The sequence below is a fragment of the Amyelois transitella genome, chromosome 18, assembly GCF_032362555.1.
Source record: "Amyelois transitella isolate CPQ chromosome 18, ilAmyTran1.1, whole genome shotgun sequence".
NCBI classification, from domain to species: Eukaryota; Metazoa; Arthropoda; class Insecta; order Lepidoptera; family Pyralidae; genus Amyelois; species Amyelois transitella.
Window position 1 is genome coordinate 635,801 of NC_083521.1, and position 17,293 is coordinate 653,093.

The window sequence follows — 17,293 nt, forward strand, 5'->3', positions numbered from 1 at the left end:
TTCTGGCAAGAAAGTTTTCAAGCCATAAACAATTTCTTTATTTTTCAGGAAGAAGCAAAATCATTATTGTCAAAACAAATCAATTAGAATTTAAATGTCAACGTCAAAATTCTGAATTGACGTGACGGAAATTGGAGGCGTCGATTCAATGGTAGACTGGATTTAATTTGGTTTAAAACAATTTATTAAATTAAATTGATAAATATGGTGAGAATTAGTGATAACATTTTATAAAGTTTTGTTTTATATTATCATAAAATATCTTATCGTATTTTATGTTCTAGATCCGGTTCATTTTAATCCAAAACCGTGCGGGCAAAACTCGCCTTGCCAAATGGTACATGAACTTCGATGATGATGAGAAACAAAAGCTTATCGAAGAAGTACATGCTGTTGTCACAGTCAGAGATGCCAAACACACCAATTTTGTGGAGGTAAGCATGTTAATTAGTCAAATCTTCATCAGGTATGTGAGATTCAGGTATGACTATTAATGTATGTTTCCGTCTTATTTCCAGTTCAGGAACTTCAAAATCGTGTACAGGAGATACGCGGGGCTCTACTTCTGCATATGTGTGGACGTGAACGACAACAACCTGTGTTATTTGGAGGCCATCCATAACTTCGTGGAGGTCCTGAATGAGTACTTCCATAACGTGTGTGAGCTGGATTTAGTCTTCAATTTCTATAAGGTGAGTGCCTACTTTACATTTTTTATTTCTTTTCCAGTGTTAAAAATGATAAATTAAAAAAAAAAAAAAATTTTTAATAACAAGTTTTTTCCTACTGCTTAATTAAGCCCTAGTTTGTCAGTCTGTTTATCTGTAATGAAACTGAAAACTAAATGAGTTTTCAAAATTGATTAGAATTCAAAGTTTTTGTTCATTTTTATGGGACATTTCAAACACAGTTAATAATTGTCGTATCTTTTGGTTTTACAATATTGATCAATGTCCTACTTCAGGTATACACAGTGGTGGACGAGATGTTCTTGGCTGGAGAGATCCGGGAGACGTCCCAGACCAAGGTCCTGAAGCAGCTGTTGATGCTCAACTCTTTAGAGTAATCTTGTGGTCAAACTGAGTCAAGTGGTTTTTCTAACATATAATCATGCCGGGAGAATTTATGCATTTTATGTAACATATTGTTTAGGAAGGTGCATATTGCTGGAATCTCGTCTTGTAGGAGAAGCTTTTACAAAGAATTCACATATTTGTAACTTGACCAGAAACAAAGCATCATTCTCCATGTTGTGAATGAAAAAGTTAATTAAAAATTGAGCTGGCAATAATTACTTACTAAAGAAAAGTATGCAACACAGGACTGTTAAGTGGTCAGTACTTTTAAGCCTCCTTCTATTTGTATACATCTAAAACAGGTTGGTTTACATTTGTGGCAACATCTCTACGCCACAGTTCACAAAAACAAAAAATCATGCCACATTGTCAGTCAAAAACAGCGAGAAGTCTTAAACGCGCAAGCAAAGTTTTCACAGATTGGAGCATATATACAACCTCCGAGACAACATTGTCTGACACTCGGTTCCCCAGGCATCACACCCAGCCTGGCGGAAGATCTTCCCTTTGATGGCGGTCTAGCTGGAACATCACCCCCACTACACATTTGACAATGGTGCACTATTGTCAGATTAACTTGCTATCACTCAAATGATTATATTATGAAACATTTTAAAAATTTAAAAAATTAAATTGTTTCTCTATGGTACACAAAACCAGCACCTTCATTGACGGGTTTGCTTTAGTTCTGGTCAAGCTATTTTGTAATTGTAGATGCATTTTGATGTTCTATAAGCTGTGTTACTGCAAGCTATGTTTAGCAGTTAGATTTTGCGTGAAGGAGTTTACACTAGAAACGTGTTGAATGTTTGTCAAATTGATGGTGACATCAAAATCAATATTTTGTTCAGAATACAGGCCTTGGTATGCACTTTTTCACGTCATTTTACATTTCAATAACTTAAATTTAAGTTATATCTAATATAAAAGTATAAACTACCTAAGGGTAAGAGCGCATTATGTCCACTTTGCAAAATGTCCAATTGTCCAGTTCACAATTAGTCAAGTGAACTGGACATAATGTGCCCAACCGCACCTAAGCACTTAACCCCATTGAGATTAACATCCCTTTCATGGAACAGAACAGAATACTCTTCAAAATAGACACCATCTTCAAAATGATGCTGGTACATCGCACAAACAAATAAACCACGGGTAAGAGAAGATGCACCAGTGTAAGAAACTTTTCCAGTATTGGTCGCCTACCCGCCATATAGGCTTTTTATTGTGACTTCCATTACATTATCAGAAGGTCAAAATATTGATTAGGATGTAATAGCACCATCATGAAAGTATTTCTGCTACAAAACTTTCACACACACTATTTATAGATTCTAATAATATGTTAAGTATAACATAACAAAGTATTTATTTAGAGTTTGATTGTTAAAACATGTAGCCAAATTACAATATTTAGAGACAATTGGCTGATTTTGATGTTAAATAGAATTAATATTTACATGTTGTGTAAAGCTTTTACACAGTATTTTAAACACCCAACAAATTTAGTTCGCGCAAATATGATCAAATTTTAAAAACTATACTTTTTTGCCACTCATAAAATTACAGGCGTTGCTATTTTGTTTTATGTGGAATTTAATGAATTTGAACCCAGGTACGTTAACCTGGTTTCACTTTATGCTACTATCTGTTAATTATAGGTGTTTTGTGCAAATTAAAGAAAGAAAATTTGTTTATTTAGTACATAATATAAATTAAAAATATGACAATTTACATCCAAAAATACATAAAACTAAATAATACATGTTCATATGTTTACATAAGAATGCAAAAGATTATGTTTGTATATATAAGAGTTTAGGGTATGTAATGAAACAATGTGTATGTAAAATTGATTTATTCGAGAAACTATGTATAAACTTAGTATTTAATCTCTTTATTGGTTACCTACCGATTGAATATATTGTTATTACAGCATTCCATCTTTCTATTACTATACAAATATATTCCTTATGATAAAGAACAGAGATATTGACACTTATCACAAAAAAGGTGGTATAGTTTCTAATCTCATATTAGAGCGTCGAGCGTGAAACGATAAGGTAAGGTTAAAATGCTTGATGCGCAGAAAGGCACAGGTTCAAATCCCACCTCGGCCAACTCTAATTTACTTTTATAAGTTGAGCGGTTAAACCTATAAGAGCGCGCCATCTTTTATAAGTTGAGCGGTTAAACCAATCAGAGCGCGCCATCTTTTATAAGTTAAGCGGTTAAACCTATTAGAGTGCGCCATCTTTTATAAGTTAAGCAGTTAAACCTATTAGAGTGCGCGATCTTTTATAAGTTGAGCGGTTAAGCCAATCAGAGCGCTCCATTTGAATCCGCCAAATGAATTTATCGCTATTGTATTACTAAAACATGCGAGGTAGCATTTTGACAGCAGAGTGGACAATTTGTGATCTTATTATAAATTTCCCTTCTGAAAAATCCCGACTGTCGGCTTACTCGTAGCTCACGACCGGTAGCTATACTATGTCATGAACAAGTTCGCAAGTTTTTTTAAACGTACATTTTACACTCCGTACGGCTAAGCTAAATAAAACTTCATACCAATACCTTCATAACCAAGTACTTTTAAGTATTTTTTGACGGCCTCTGTGGCGCAGCGGTAGTGCGCTTGTCTGTGTTACCGGAGGTCCCGGGTTCGAATCCCGGCCAGGGCATGATGAGAAACGAACTTTCTCCGACTGGCCTGGGTCTTAGATGTTTATCTATATAAGTATTTATTCTAAAATATATTGTCGTTGAGTTAGTATCTCGTAACACAAGTTTCGAACTTACTTCGAGGCTAACTCAATCTGTGTAATTTGTCCCGTATATATATTTATTTATTCCAACAAATACACCGTAACTCCAGCAAGGATGTTTAAGTTCTTAGGTACTACTCCCTGATCTAGTTCCACTCCCAGCTGTGGAGAACCGGTTGGAACATCCACGCGTCCGGGTGGCCCACGTGGGAGACTTGTGAACCCAGGTCGAATTCGCTCCATCTGCAAATCAAATGTTTATGTGTTATGGTGCCGTGTGGTTCCCGGCACTGTAATAGAATAGGATCACTCCATGTGTGTCCCATGGATGTCGTAAAAGGCGATTAAGGGATAGACTTTCGATTCCACTGTTAGGCGATGGGCTAGCAACCTGTTTGAATATCAATTCTATCATTAAGCCAAACAGCTGAATGTGGCCTATCAGTCTTCCAAAACTGGCCTGTCTACCCCGCAAGGTATATACACGTGATTGTATGTATGTATGTTTGTGTCAAGGCTGGCGATGGCCACTGTCTACTGGGTCTGATGATTTTACGAGGGATTTTTTGGATTAAACATCAGAGTAGGATTCCTGTTGCATCTAAGTTGTGTTGATCAGAAGCCGGACTCCACCTTATTAAGATTTGACGAGCTATTAAATTATGTATTGTCTTCATGATTACCTACCATTTTGGTTTGTTTTTCAAAATTTCTTAGTGTCCTAAGTTCTATATTACCTACTCACCTGTTCTAGGGGTAAATGATACACGACCTAACATAGGTAACTGATGCTGAATGCAGGTATGAATGCTGCAGTGCAGTTTGTTACCGCTTCTTCTGCACTGACGCCTTGGAAGTTTACTTAGTTTTAAGTAATTTATTTGACGTCAACCAATGTTGTGAAACCAAAACGTTTGACAATTATTAAGCGACTAGCTGTGCCCGCGACTTGGTCCGCGTAGAATAGTTATTTTGGGCATCATTAAGGATGAATAAATTTTCCCTTTTTTTTTGACATATTAAATTATTTCTTCGCTCCTAACACTTGCAGCGTGATGTTATATAGCCTAAAGCCTTCCTCGATAAATGGTCTATTCAACACAAAAATAATTTTACAATTCGAACCAGTAGTTCCTGAGATAAGCGCGTTCAAACTAACAAACAAACTCTTCAGCTCAGAGCCGGATTAACCCTGTCATGGGCCTGTAGGCACTACCATTTTCGGGCCCCTTTTCTTTACCTATTCTGACTGACTAAATCATGTGATGTATTTTTTTTTGCCTTCTACTAGGGTTGTGTACATTTTAGTGTCAAAATATAGTATTTTTTAATAAAAGTTTTTAAAAATATAGTACCTTGCACATAAATATAGTATTTTAGTAGGGAACAATAAAAAATTACCTAAGTTACATTTAACTAATTTATTTTTTACTGGCCAAAAACTATATTTTTTTGCACTTCTTGCATTTTTTAACAATTTTTTCTCTCCAATAAAACTGGCAGAAGGTTTATCGCAGTAAATTTTTAAATTACTAGATATAAATCAAAAGCTCATTTTTAGTAGGTATAAAATATATATGTGCTCTGTTGCTTTCTTCACACCATTTCGAATTCATAATCCTTTCTATGAATGCCGAAATAGCGGGAACACTTTTGTTTTAAATACTTTTGGTTTTGTGTATGTGAAAATCGTAAGTCTTTAAATACGGAGAACACATAAACTTTTTAAAATTTACCTTGCAATGGCACTACACGTAGGTAATAGGTATTTTGAAAGTTTCGGAACTATTACGCTACAAATTATTATCACGCTACGGAAGCTTACAGAACGCACCCAACAAATCGGGGATTCCCCCAACGTACATGAAGTCCAGTTAGTTGCGATTCGAAGGATTATATTGTTCTAATATTAGATACTAGATGGTTATGTATGTATAAAGTGTTACAGGTGTTGAAAAAGAAAGAATAGTTTTGTTAATTATCATTTTCGTTCAATTCAAAAAAAAATATTTTCGGAATGCAGTGCAGTGGGCGGGGCCCCTGTCGATGCTGGGCCCCTAGTCAGTTGCCTACTCTGCCTTAAGGTTATTCCGGCTCTGCTTCAGCTTTACAATATTAGTATAGATATGAAGTATCCTATAATAATGAATAAAATTTTTGAATTTGATGAGGATACTAACTTGAACGGAGGTATTCCCCTTGACAGGTTGTGCGCGGGGCTGGCGACAGCTACGAACTGGTAGCGACTTGCCAGCGCTGCGCTCGTCAGCTTGGCGTCCGTGGCGCCGTGGCTGCGGTGACCCAGCGCCCGAAATGGGTACGTACCTGACGGTTATAGAAAGATAATTCATCATTCATCATTTTAAGAATCGGCTAGACAAACTTTAAAAATCTCCAAGCATCGAAATTCACACGCATCAGCTTAATGAGCTGCTAGTGTGTTTAAAGTATATAATCACTACATAGTATAAAACAAAGTCGCTATTTAAGTCTGTTTGTCTGTATGCTTAAATCTTTAAAATTACGCAACGAATTTTGATGCGGTTTTTTGTAACAGGTGGAGTGATTCAAGAGGAAGGTTTTTATGTATAATAACATCTATTAAATAATGGAGAAATACTGTTATTTTCAGGGTTTCTAATGTGGTGTTGTAAAGTGGTGCATCCTATTTTGATAAATACCTAAACATATTGATTTTTTCCGAATTTTGCACCCGTGCGAAGCCGGGGCGGGTCGCTAGTCTTATATATATATATAATTCTCATGTCACAATGTTCGTTCCCGTACTTCTCCGAAAGGATTTTCATGAAATTTTGTGAGCATATTGAGTAGATCTGAGAATCGGCCGACATCTAATTTCCATAGGTACTGCTTAGTGGTAAGAGTTGCCCACTCTTAACATTTTATTTTTCACTAGAAATTACTTAAAAATTATTTATATGGCAAAACAACGTTTGCCGGGACAGCTAGTTCTCATATAATCATGTCTTTATCCCGAAAGTACCGGAACCGCCGAGCTTGCATGAAGAGAGTTATGAATGTGGATGAAGCGAAGGAAGTATGCATAGGTCGTGGCAAGTGGAAAGAGGTAGTCTCTGTCTACCCCTCCGGGAAAGAGGCGTGATTTTATGTATGTATGTATGCCTTTATCCCTTGCGGGGTAGATAGAGCATCTTGAGATTGAAAGGCCACCGGTCGGCTTAATGGTAGAATTGAGATTTTGAATCTCAATTCTACTAGTGACAGGTTGCTAGCCCATCGCCTAAAAGAATCCCAAGTTTATAAACCTATCCCTTAGTCGCCTTTTCAAAATCCGTTGAAAGAGTTATATTGGTGCAGGAAACCACCCGACACATATAAAGATATTATCAATCTATTCATTTAGGTATTGTTCAAACTATTCATGACTGAAACTGGCCACTTAGAAAAAAGGAAAAACCAAAATAGAATGATAAGTCAGATATTTAAAAAAAAGTATATTCTTGTGAAATATCAGTCCATTGTAGTTCATACCCTTATCACTGATACCCTTAATTGTATTGTGAAACTACCATAATCAGTTATTACAGTTCAGTGTTATATTTTACCATCAGAAATTCCCACCGTTAATTTCTCAAAATCAAACCAAGATCAATTTTATCAGGTATACACAACAACATGTTCAACCAAAAAAATCTACAATTTATACATCTATCCGACAGTTCGATAAGGGGCAGCAGTGGGATAATGTTGTATTACCAGTCAAATTGTCGGAGACTCAGTTCTCCAGGCTTAACATCCAGACTGTCGCAATAGTGATTCGCTACAACACTAACTAATGCTTAATTACCCCATCAATGGTGGGTCGTCATCATAAAGTTTCCATCTTGCTTGAAGACCTCCGAATATTTCTTGTCGTCCATTGTTCGGACTTTGCAGATAAGGTTACTTGTTGGTCTGAGAGATGATAAATTCTTCACCATTGATGGGATTAAGGTCGTTCCTAGCCGCGATTTGCAGGCGCTGTATAGCGGCCGACACGCCGCGCAGCGAGCGAGCAGGTCGTGGATATGTACCGCACGCTGCGCTACTACGACTACTGATGCTGTTAAAAGACCATACTGGTTTCCCCTTGAGAGGAGGGGGTGAGGAAGTAATCTGGACTATCGACGGTGGCAGCGGTGGGATTATGTTAAATTCAGATCGGGACTTTCGTAAGGGGCAGCGGTGGGATCTTGTTGTATTAACCCAAGTTTAACATCCAAACTGACGCAATAGTTTTCCTTTGGTGGCGATCGGGTCCAAATCTGCGGAATATTACTCTGAAAAATAAGAATTCCTCACCATTGATGGGGTTAAGGTTGTACCTGGCGGCGATGGCGTTGCAGGCGCTGTAGGGCGGCCGGCACGCCGCGCAGCGAGCAAGCGGGTCGTGGATATGTACCGCACGCTGCGCTACAACGACTACATATCCACTAGGTTCGAGACCTCAGCCTGATGCTGTTAAAAGACCACCCTGGTTTCCCCTTGAGAGGAGGGGGTGAGGAAGTAATCTGGACTATCGACGGTGGCAGCGGTGGGATTATGTTAAATTCAGATCGGGACTTTCATAAGGGGCAGCAGTGGGATCTTGTTGTATTAACCCAAGTTTAACATCCAAACTGACGCAATAGTTTCCTTTGGTGACGATTGAGTCCAAATCTGCGGAATATTACACTGAAAAATAAGAATTCCTCACCATTAATGGGGTTCAGGTCGTTCCTGGCGGCGATGGCGTTGCAGGCGCTGTAGGGCGGCCGGCACGCCGCGCAGCGAGCGAGCGGGTCGTGCTTGTAGTCGTTGTAGCGCAGCGTGCGGTACATGTCCGCTAGGTTCGAGATTTCAGCCTGAAAAAGTTAATAAATATAATGTGCAAATTATTAGTGATTTTCTTAGGTGGTTGGTCGGCCTTTTAGAATAGAACCACACCATATTACGTACACATTCTCCATGGATGTCGTAAAAGGCGACTAAGGGATAGGCTTATGAATGTAGGCGATGGGGCTAGCAAGTTGTCTCTATTTGAATCTCAGTTCCATAATTAAGTCAAACGTGGCTTTTCAGTATTTTCAAAACTGTCAGCTCTGTCTACTCCGCAAAGATATAGTCGTGATATATAATGATATTATGATATGCGGGGTAGACAAAGCCTGACAGGCCACGTTCAGCTGTTAGGCTCAATGATAGAATTGAGATACAAATAGTGACAGGTTGCTAGCCCATCGCCTAAATAAGAATCCCAAGTTTGTAAGCCTCTCATTTAGTCGCCTTTTACGACACAAATACTTAATATATCTCTATCTCTCTCTATTGACGTCCGATGAAAATGCTGCAGTGTAGTTTGTTCCGCCGCTTCTTCTACACATGCGCTTTGGAAGTGGTAGTAGTTTTAATTAGATTTAAGTGATGTTACGTCAATAAGTGATACCTTGTATCCAATTTTGAAAAATAAATCTATTCTATTCTATCCTTTGTTAAATATAGATACGCACATAAAGTAACAATATATTTTTAATTTTTTTTTTTTTACTTTTTAGTATTACATTTCTATTCTTTTTCTTCGTGTAGGCAACCTTCTTGGTATACGCCATAGCAACGGTTGCCATGATGTTGTTTGTGAGAGATATGACAAAAAATATTTCTTATTGTTAGACGTTCTTAAGATATACGTTGAACAATATAGACATTTTAAACTGATTATTTTCTCCACTCTGCCGTGGTATAACTAAAATGCCGTTATCTGACATCAGGATTTACACCTTTTTTTCCAGTAAAATAAGAAAAAAAATCTCATTCGATCTAGTATATACGACTTTTTGGTACCTTTAAGTCATAAATAGGCGTTCTCATTGATAAATGGCATCAGTTTAAATTTTTACCGCAGTTTTTGACGTTTTACTTAAAACAAGGATTCTGCAGATAACGGCATTTTAGTTATACCAGGGCAGCACTTTTCTCCTTCTTTCTTCTGTTGGAATAAATAACTTTAATAACTATACTTCGTTACCTGTTTCTGCTTGATAATTTTCGCCCTCGGATTCGTATCGTAACCGAACCAGTCACCGTACACCCTCACCCGCTCGTTGCCCCCGCTGAGGTTGAAAATGCGCGGGAAATACGGAATGTTGTAGGACGGCCAGTACGTCGTGCGAATTAGTTCCGACGTTCTGTAACAGATGGCGTTGTTGACAATTGATAGTTAAGTACAGTAAAGTAAAGCTCGTTGCCCCCGCTGAGGTTGAAAATGCGCGGGAAATACGGAATGTTGTAGGACGGCCAGTACGTTGTGCGAATTAGTTCCGACGTTCTGTAACAGATGGCGTTGTTGACAATCTATACTAATATTATAAAGCCGAAGAGTTTGTTTGAACGCGCTAATCTCAGGAACTGCTGGTTCGAATTAAAAAATTCTTTTTATGTTGATTAGACCATTCATCGAGGAAGGCTTTAGGCTGTTTAACATCACGCTACAACTATTAGGAGCGAAGAATTTATGAAAAATGTGAAAAAAAAACGGGGAAAATTATTCATCCTTGAGGGCTTCAATGATGTCCAAAATAACTATTCCACGCGGACGAAGACGCGTGCACAGCTATTGACAATAAAGTAAAAAGAATTTATTCATAAAACATCATAACAAAAAGATGTGCCGTGTGGTTCCCGGCACCAATACAAAAAAGAATAGGGACCACTCCATCTCTTTCCCATGAATGTCGTAAATGGCGACTAAGGGATGGGCTTACAAACTCGGGATTCTTTTTTAGGCGATAGGCTAGCAGCCTGTCACTATTTGAATCTCAATTCTATCATTAAGCGAAATAGCTGAAGGTTATTACAAGGGTACGTATTGGAAGGGTAACACTCACAAGTCCGCCGCCCGCGTGTGGCCGGGCAGCTGCTCCAGCAGCCACAGCAGGCCGCGCCCCGCGGAGCCCCGGGCGCCGCCCGCGCTGCTCTTGAAGCGCTTGTAGTCCACTATGTACCTGACACGGGAATAAAAAAAATGGGACAGAATAAATGGCGGCGGAAATGAGAGCGTTAAGGAGTATGTGCCTGGAATGGTATGGATAAGAATAGGACCATCTCTTTCCCACGGATGTCGTAAACGCGACTAATGGATAGGCTTAAAAACTTGGGATTCCTCTTTTAGGCGATAGGCTAGCAACCTGACACTATTTGAATCTCAATTCTATCATTAAGCCATATAGCTGAACGTGGCCATTCAGTCTTTACAAGACTTTTTATTGGTCCCGGGAACCACATGGCACAAAATCTAACGAATAATCACCACTGGTTGTTGTAAGTGCCGCTGTTGTGTTTTCTGAAGATTTCCACCCACTCTCTGCCGTTGCGCGCAAGCCTGTTAGCGATCATTGCTCGCGCGAACTCCAATATCTGTAAATTTACACACACACACACACATGGTCACGTCTATATCCCTTGCGGGGTAGACAGAGCCAACAGTCTTGAAAAGACCGAATGGCCACGTCCAGCTATCTGGCTTAATGATAGAATTGAGATTCAAATAGTGACAGGTTGCTAGCCCATCGCTTAGAAAAGAATCCCAAGTTTGTAAGCCTATCCCTTAGTCGCCTTTTACGACATCCATTGGAAAGAGATGGAGTGGAACTATTCTTTTTTTATTGGTGCCGGGAACCACACGGCACGTACGCACGCTTACAAACTTGGGATTCTTCTTTTAGGCGACGGGCTAGCAACCTGTCACTATTTGAATCTCAATTCTATCATTAATCCAAATAGCTGAACGTGGCCATTCAGTCTTTTCAAGATTGTCGGCTCTGTCTACCCCGCAAGGGATATAGACGTGACTATATGTATGTATGTATGTAATAAGTATGATTAAGCTCTGAGGAAAACATTGCGGGAAAATCTGAACGTTTAGGTTTATCTGGATGTGTAACAATGGTCCAATATGAAGACAAATAATAAGTAGGTACTTTTAAAAATTTCAAACGCGAATCAGCCCGCGTTAATTCTCGTTAGCGTTGTTCAGAATTATATAATGTTGTTGTTTTTTTACACAATCAGAATGAGTTGATGCAAATATTTTAACTGATGGACGGGGAATAAAGGATATAATATAGATTTCGAAATTAATATTTGTTCTAAGCTAAGTGCTTGCTTTTTGGTAATCTGTGTAATTTGTTACCTATACTTATACATAATTATTTTTAAATTTAGTATCAAATAGGTATATCTATCAATTGCTAGTAGCGCCATCTTTTGGGCGGTGTATGAACGAAGTAGTAAACGTCTCCGTAGTTAGCATATTAGACAAATAGATGGCGCCACATACGAACTACGAACCTGTCCCTCCGGTTTGACCAGCTCGAACAGCGTGCGGTTGGAGTTCCCGATGGTGGTCTCCGCGGCCACCAGACCGGACGAGATGACGTAGAAGTCGTCCAGGGACTGGTGACAAAACAATCCGTACTTAAATATAAAGTGAAAAATATTTGTCAGTTTTTTGCGTTTGTAAAAAATAAACTCAAAAACTACAGAACCGATTTTGACAAAATTTGCCACAGAGACAGACTTTCAGAAGTAACAAATGCAAAAATTCCGACGGGAACGGGAGTTTAAGTATAACCGTAATGCGGTCAACTACTCACAATCTATTCTATACTTATATCGAATATAAATTGAAAATTTTAATCAACTTTCTTTAAAAAGAATTATTTTTTTATTATTTATTTGACAGACCAACAATTATATGTAGTACATTGTTAGTTTTTAATTCTTAATACTGCTGTTTAACAACCATTGATAGAAATGCGAGCCTATAACTTGTTTGGTACACAAAGAATTTAAATTCAAAACTATTAACTTTTTAAATGAAAATTTTTGACGTGACAACGTCTTATAATCCGATTGAGCCGGCTGTACGCACGAAAAAACCTGACTCATGCGGCGTTACCTCGCTCTGAGGCGTTCCATGTAAGGCTTGAAGTGCAAGCGAGAGCGCGGAACGAGCGACAAAGAGTCAGAAAAAGTAAATTTTATTTTCCACTCAAGTCTCTCTCGTACTTGATTGTAAGTAATTTTCCACTCAAGTCTCTCTCGTACTTGAGTGGAAAATAAAATTTTCTTTTGAAAAAGTGCTACCATTCCATCAGTACTTTCGTCAGTAAACCGACTTTACACACAACCAATTAATTTTTTATGAATACCACCTGCACAATGCCCGGGTAGGAAGAGAACGACATCTTGTAGCCGGGTATCCGCTGGTCAGTCTCTATCGTCATCCGGAACTGCAGGACGTACATCTTCTGAAAACGCAGCATGGACTGGTAGCTGTAATCCAATCAGTGTAGAATAGAATAGAATTATTTTCAAAATTGGATACAAGGTATCACATATTGAGTGTCTTGGGTTAAATATAGATGCCGTTCTGAAACATTCTTAATTTAAACGTATTTTTTTTTTAATTTTACCTATATGTAAGGCATACAAACTGATTACAGATAATACTTATAGCATTCATCTACAAATTATTATTAAAATAAGACGTTATTCTACAATGGCGGACTTATTCCAATCGGGATTTTTTACAGTCAACCTAAAGAAAAGGAAAATTCGTAATAGAAAATAGGTTATATTTTTATGTAATTCTTAATACTATATTTTAATTAGTGGCGACCTGAGGATGTAGCTGTAACTAACGTCAAGAGAAAGATGACTAGAGTCAAAGATTACTCCTAATTGGAACTAATCTGACTAGTGTACTTCCATTGCTCTGCATGCCAAAGTGGAAGTGCCTTCCCGTGGGAATTCTGGGAAATCCTACCCTTCTACCACCCAACCACCTTTTACATGTTGTTTGCGCCAATTAGTTATCTTTGCGCAAATTCCATAGTGAAAAAAAAAAAAGAAAAAAAATCTTCCCGCCTATATTCGAACGTCAGAATACACATCTTTTTATCGAATCCAGAGTTTTATCTCGTCAAAAATTCTAAATCAGGACTAGTTATCCTCACCACATGTTACCTGCGAGGTGTGTTAATATGTCAGTCAGTCAATCAATTCTCTAATGCCGTGCCTGCGACCTGCGAGTTGATATGACCGCTGACTCGGGCACTGGCCACTCTCAACGAAATAGCTGGGAGAATAGATATTTTTCATAGTTCTCTGAGCGAGTTTACAAGAACTACGATATTTGTTCTATGTTATAATTGTTAATATTGTGTAAAAATTTAATGTATAAGTTGCTTTGTCTATCGCATTGGTTTTTATGACTGTAATGATAGGATAAGTTTGGATGAAATAAATAAATAAATATGTCACTGAGTCAGTTCTCACTGATGCCGGCCCACCTGTTCCACGTGACCTGGGAGGTGTACAGCTCGCTGAGGTCGGGCAGCAGCTTGACCAGGCCGGTGCAGTGCTCGCTGAACAGGATGGAGTCAGGGGTCGTCTCCGGCATCGACAGTGCGAACGACAGCTCGTCCAGGTCACCCAGCATGTTCAGCCAGCTGTTAAGGGGGGAAAGATAATGATACGTACATAATATAGTCACGTGTATATCCTTTGCAGGGAAGGTAGAGTTTTTTAAAAGACTAAAATGCCACATTCAGGTATGACTTTATTTATTTTTTATTTATTTATGTATATAAAGGAAAAAACAATAGAAAAGAATTTAAATTAGATAATTTTTTTCCAGCAGGCCCAAGACAGGAAATGTAAAGAAAGGCATCGGCTTGTGTATTAATAATGTAGATAAGATAGAAACTTGGGATTCAGGCGATAGGCTAGTAACCTGCCTCTATTTGAATCACAGTTCTATCATTAAGCCACACAGCTGAACGTGGCCTATCAGTCTTATAAAGGCCGTTGGCTCTACCCCGCAAGGGATATAGATGTAACTATACATATAGTATGTATTATAATTTAAAAAAAGTTATTACATCATGTCCCTGTAAGTAAGTTGTTCATAGGGATCCCTGGTAGCCTCCTCGTACCCAACGGCAAGACCTTCCAATTGGATGTAGTAAAGCTTTATCTGGAATGGAATACCAAGAACTATATGATGAAAATGTTGGTGAAGGAGTGGTTGAGGTATGTTAAGTCATAAGAAAGACGTTCTTCTTCCAAGTCTTGTCACTCTTGACAAAGTGGTTGCCGTGTCAAACCTGAAACAGGTCGAGTCACAAAGAATATAAATAAATAAATATACTCATACATTGGACAAATTACACAAATTTAGTTAGCTTCAATGTAAGTTCGAGACTTGTGTAACGCGATACAAACTAAAATAAACATCCAAGACACCAGGACAATCAGAAAAAGCCCTTTTTCTTACCTCGGCCGGGATTCAAACCAGGGACCTCACACACAAGCGTACTACCGCTGTGTGCCCTCATCATACACATGCATATGCTCAGTGGAAACCTTTTTGGTCGCATCATGTAATTTCGTTTTAATTGTTAACAATGTAATGTCACTTTACATTTCTTTCTTATTTCAAAATACCAGAATACCATAGGTTGAAGAGAATACCACAATTATAATCTTTTATTACTCTGAATGGAAGTTATTTACCTGATACCAATATGGGTCCAAAGGATATGCCGTTATCATAGATGATATGTATGCTTCATTCTTATCTAGAAAATCCTCAATCAAGCCGCAAACATCAGTCTTGTTGTAGCAATACCTGGGAATATATACTAACTGTTATGTTCTCTTATGATTCCCTTGTGAGGTCAAGGTTTTTATTACAAACATACATAAAATCATGCCTCTTTCCCGGAGAGGTAGGTAGACCTATATCTTTCCACTTGCCACGATCTCTGCGTACTTCGTTTGCTTTATCAGCATTCATAACACTTTTCATGCAAGCTCAACATATTAACTATCTTATAAAATTTTATCTTATCACTGTAAAAACAGAGCTGTGGATTCCAGCACTTCAGAATAGTACCACTCCCATCTCTTTCCCATGGATGTCGTAAAAGGCGACTAAGGTGTAGGCTTTCTAAACTAAGGATTCTTTTTTAGGTGATAGGCTAGAAACCTGTCACTATTTGAATCTCAATTCTATCATAAAGCCAAACAGCTGAATGTGGCCTTCTAGTCTTTTCAAGACTGTTGGCTCTGTCTTCTAGGAAAGAAATAAAGACGTGATCATTTGTATACCCTTTGAGCATATTCTGCCAGTGCATCCATATCAGGTCCCTGGTGAGGAAGCCCTCCAGATAGCCTGCTGCGTAAGCTTGCTTCTCATCACTGAAGTTGGCGGAGGTGTGCAGTTCCAAGTATGCCCAGCTGAAAATTATCCTTTCTTATATAGACACATATGTTTTTACAATCCTTTCTTATATAGACATATTATATCTCTACAAACAATATCACGGCTTTTTCCCACAGGGGAAGGCAGAGACTTTGCATTTGCCATGTGAAGTTACTTCAGAAATATGACAAAGAAAGTAAAATAGACTACTCTCTTTTACTACTACTTTAAAAAGCCAAACTTGTAAACAATACCTACCCTGTGGTATTGATGTCATTGCGATAAGTGGCTCGAGCCACGGTTACCTCCGGAATCGCCGCTAAATAGTCACTCACGTATATATGTGCCTTATCTTGTCCCCAAATAACACCTCCGTATCGAGATTCACAGCCAATAAACAAAAATAACAACATAAAACAACGCCGTAAACACATCTTCAAATTGAATTTTTTAACAGCAAATTAGCAAACAGGCACAGGACTACGGTTCACAGAAGTAGGTAAATGTGACTTGTTATCATTATTATTGTATTTAAATTGACAAAACTAGGACACAATTGTATAAACAAGGAAAATAATTTATCAAAACAATGAAGGATTCAAATTAGACGGGAATTTCTTTTGTAACTTTGACAGTGACATGACTTTTTTCTTTTTTTAAGGAACAATTTGTGCGTTTGTGCAGTTTTGGATACAAGTACTTTAGTTTTTTTGAGTGTTTGTGTCGGGAACGTGCGGTTTGAAAGCTTTGAGACTCACATTACTATGTAGTTTGGATAAGCTGATAGACGTATAGTTAGAAAAGGCTGCGGAATTTGTATCAACTATTAAATATTATAACATACATACATATGATCACGTCTTTATCCCTTACGGGGTAGACAGAGCCAACAGTCTTGAAAGACTGATAGGCCACGTTCAGCTGTTTAGCTTAATGATAGAATTGAGATTCAAATAGTGACGGGTTGCTAGCCCATCGCCTTAAAGAAGAATCCCAAGTTTATAAGCCTACCCCTTAGTCGCCTTTTACGACATCCATGGGAACGAGATGGAGTGGTCCTATTCTTTTTTTTATTGGTACCGGCAACCACACAGCACTTCAAATATTATAAAGTTGTTTGTAATAATCTAGAAAACTGTGTCACGTGTGTTCCCAGCAATTTAGTATAGGATCACACCAAC

General features: G+C 38.2%; 2 protein-coding genes across 2 annotated transcripts; one reads left to right on the plus strand and one right to left on the minus strand.

Annotated features, from left to right (window-relative positions):
- Positions 1-55: 55 nt before the first annotated feature.
- On the plus strand, positions 56-2,945 carry LOC106135258 (AP-2 complex subunit sigma). Its single transcript, XM_013335506.2, has 4 exons — positions 56-207; positions 285-434; positions 519-692; positions 965-2,945. The coding sequence occupies exons 1-4, from the start codon at positions 205-207 to the stop codon at positions 1,064-1,066; spliced, it is 429 nt and encodes a 142-aa protein (XP_013190960.1). The 5' UTR covers positions 56-204; the 3' UTR covers positions 1,067-2,945.
- Positions 2,920-16,727, minus strand: LOC106135257 (putative phospholipase B-like 2). The gene is made up of 13 exons (XM_013335505.2): positions 16,371-16,727; positions 16,019-16,147; positions 15,422-15,536; positions 14,788-14,882; positions 14,197-14,355; positions 13,057-13,177; positions 12,191-12,295; positions 11,151-11,257; positions 10,729-10,845; positions 9,870-10,029; positions 8,562-8,709; positions 6,025-6,169; positions 2,920-4,087 (listed from the first exon to the last, which is right to left on the minus strand). Exons 1-13 carry the CDS (start codon positions 16,544-16,546, stop codon positions 3,991-3,993), a joined length of 1,674 nt encoding a protein of 557 aa, XP_013190959.1. The 5' UTR covers positions 16,547-16,727; the 3' UTR covers positions 2,920-3,990.
- Between the last annotated feature and the right edge of the window lie 566 nt (positions 16,728-17,293).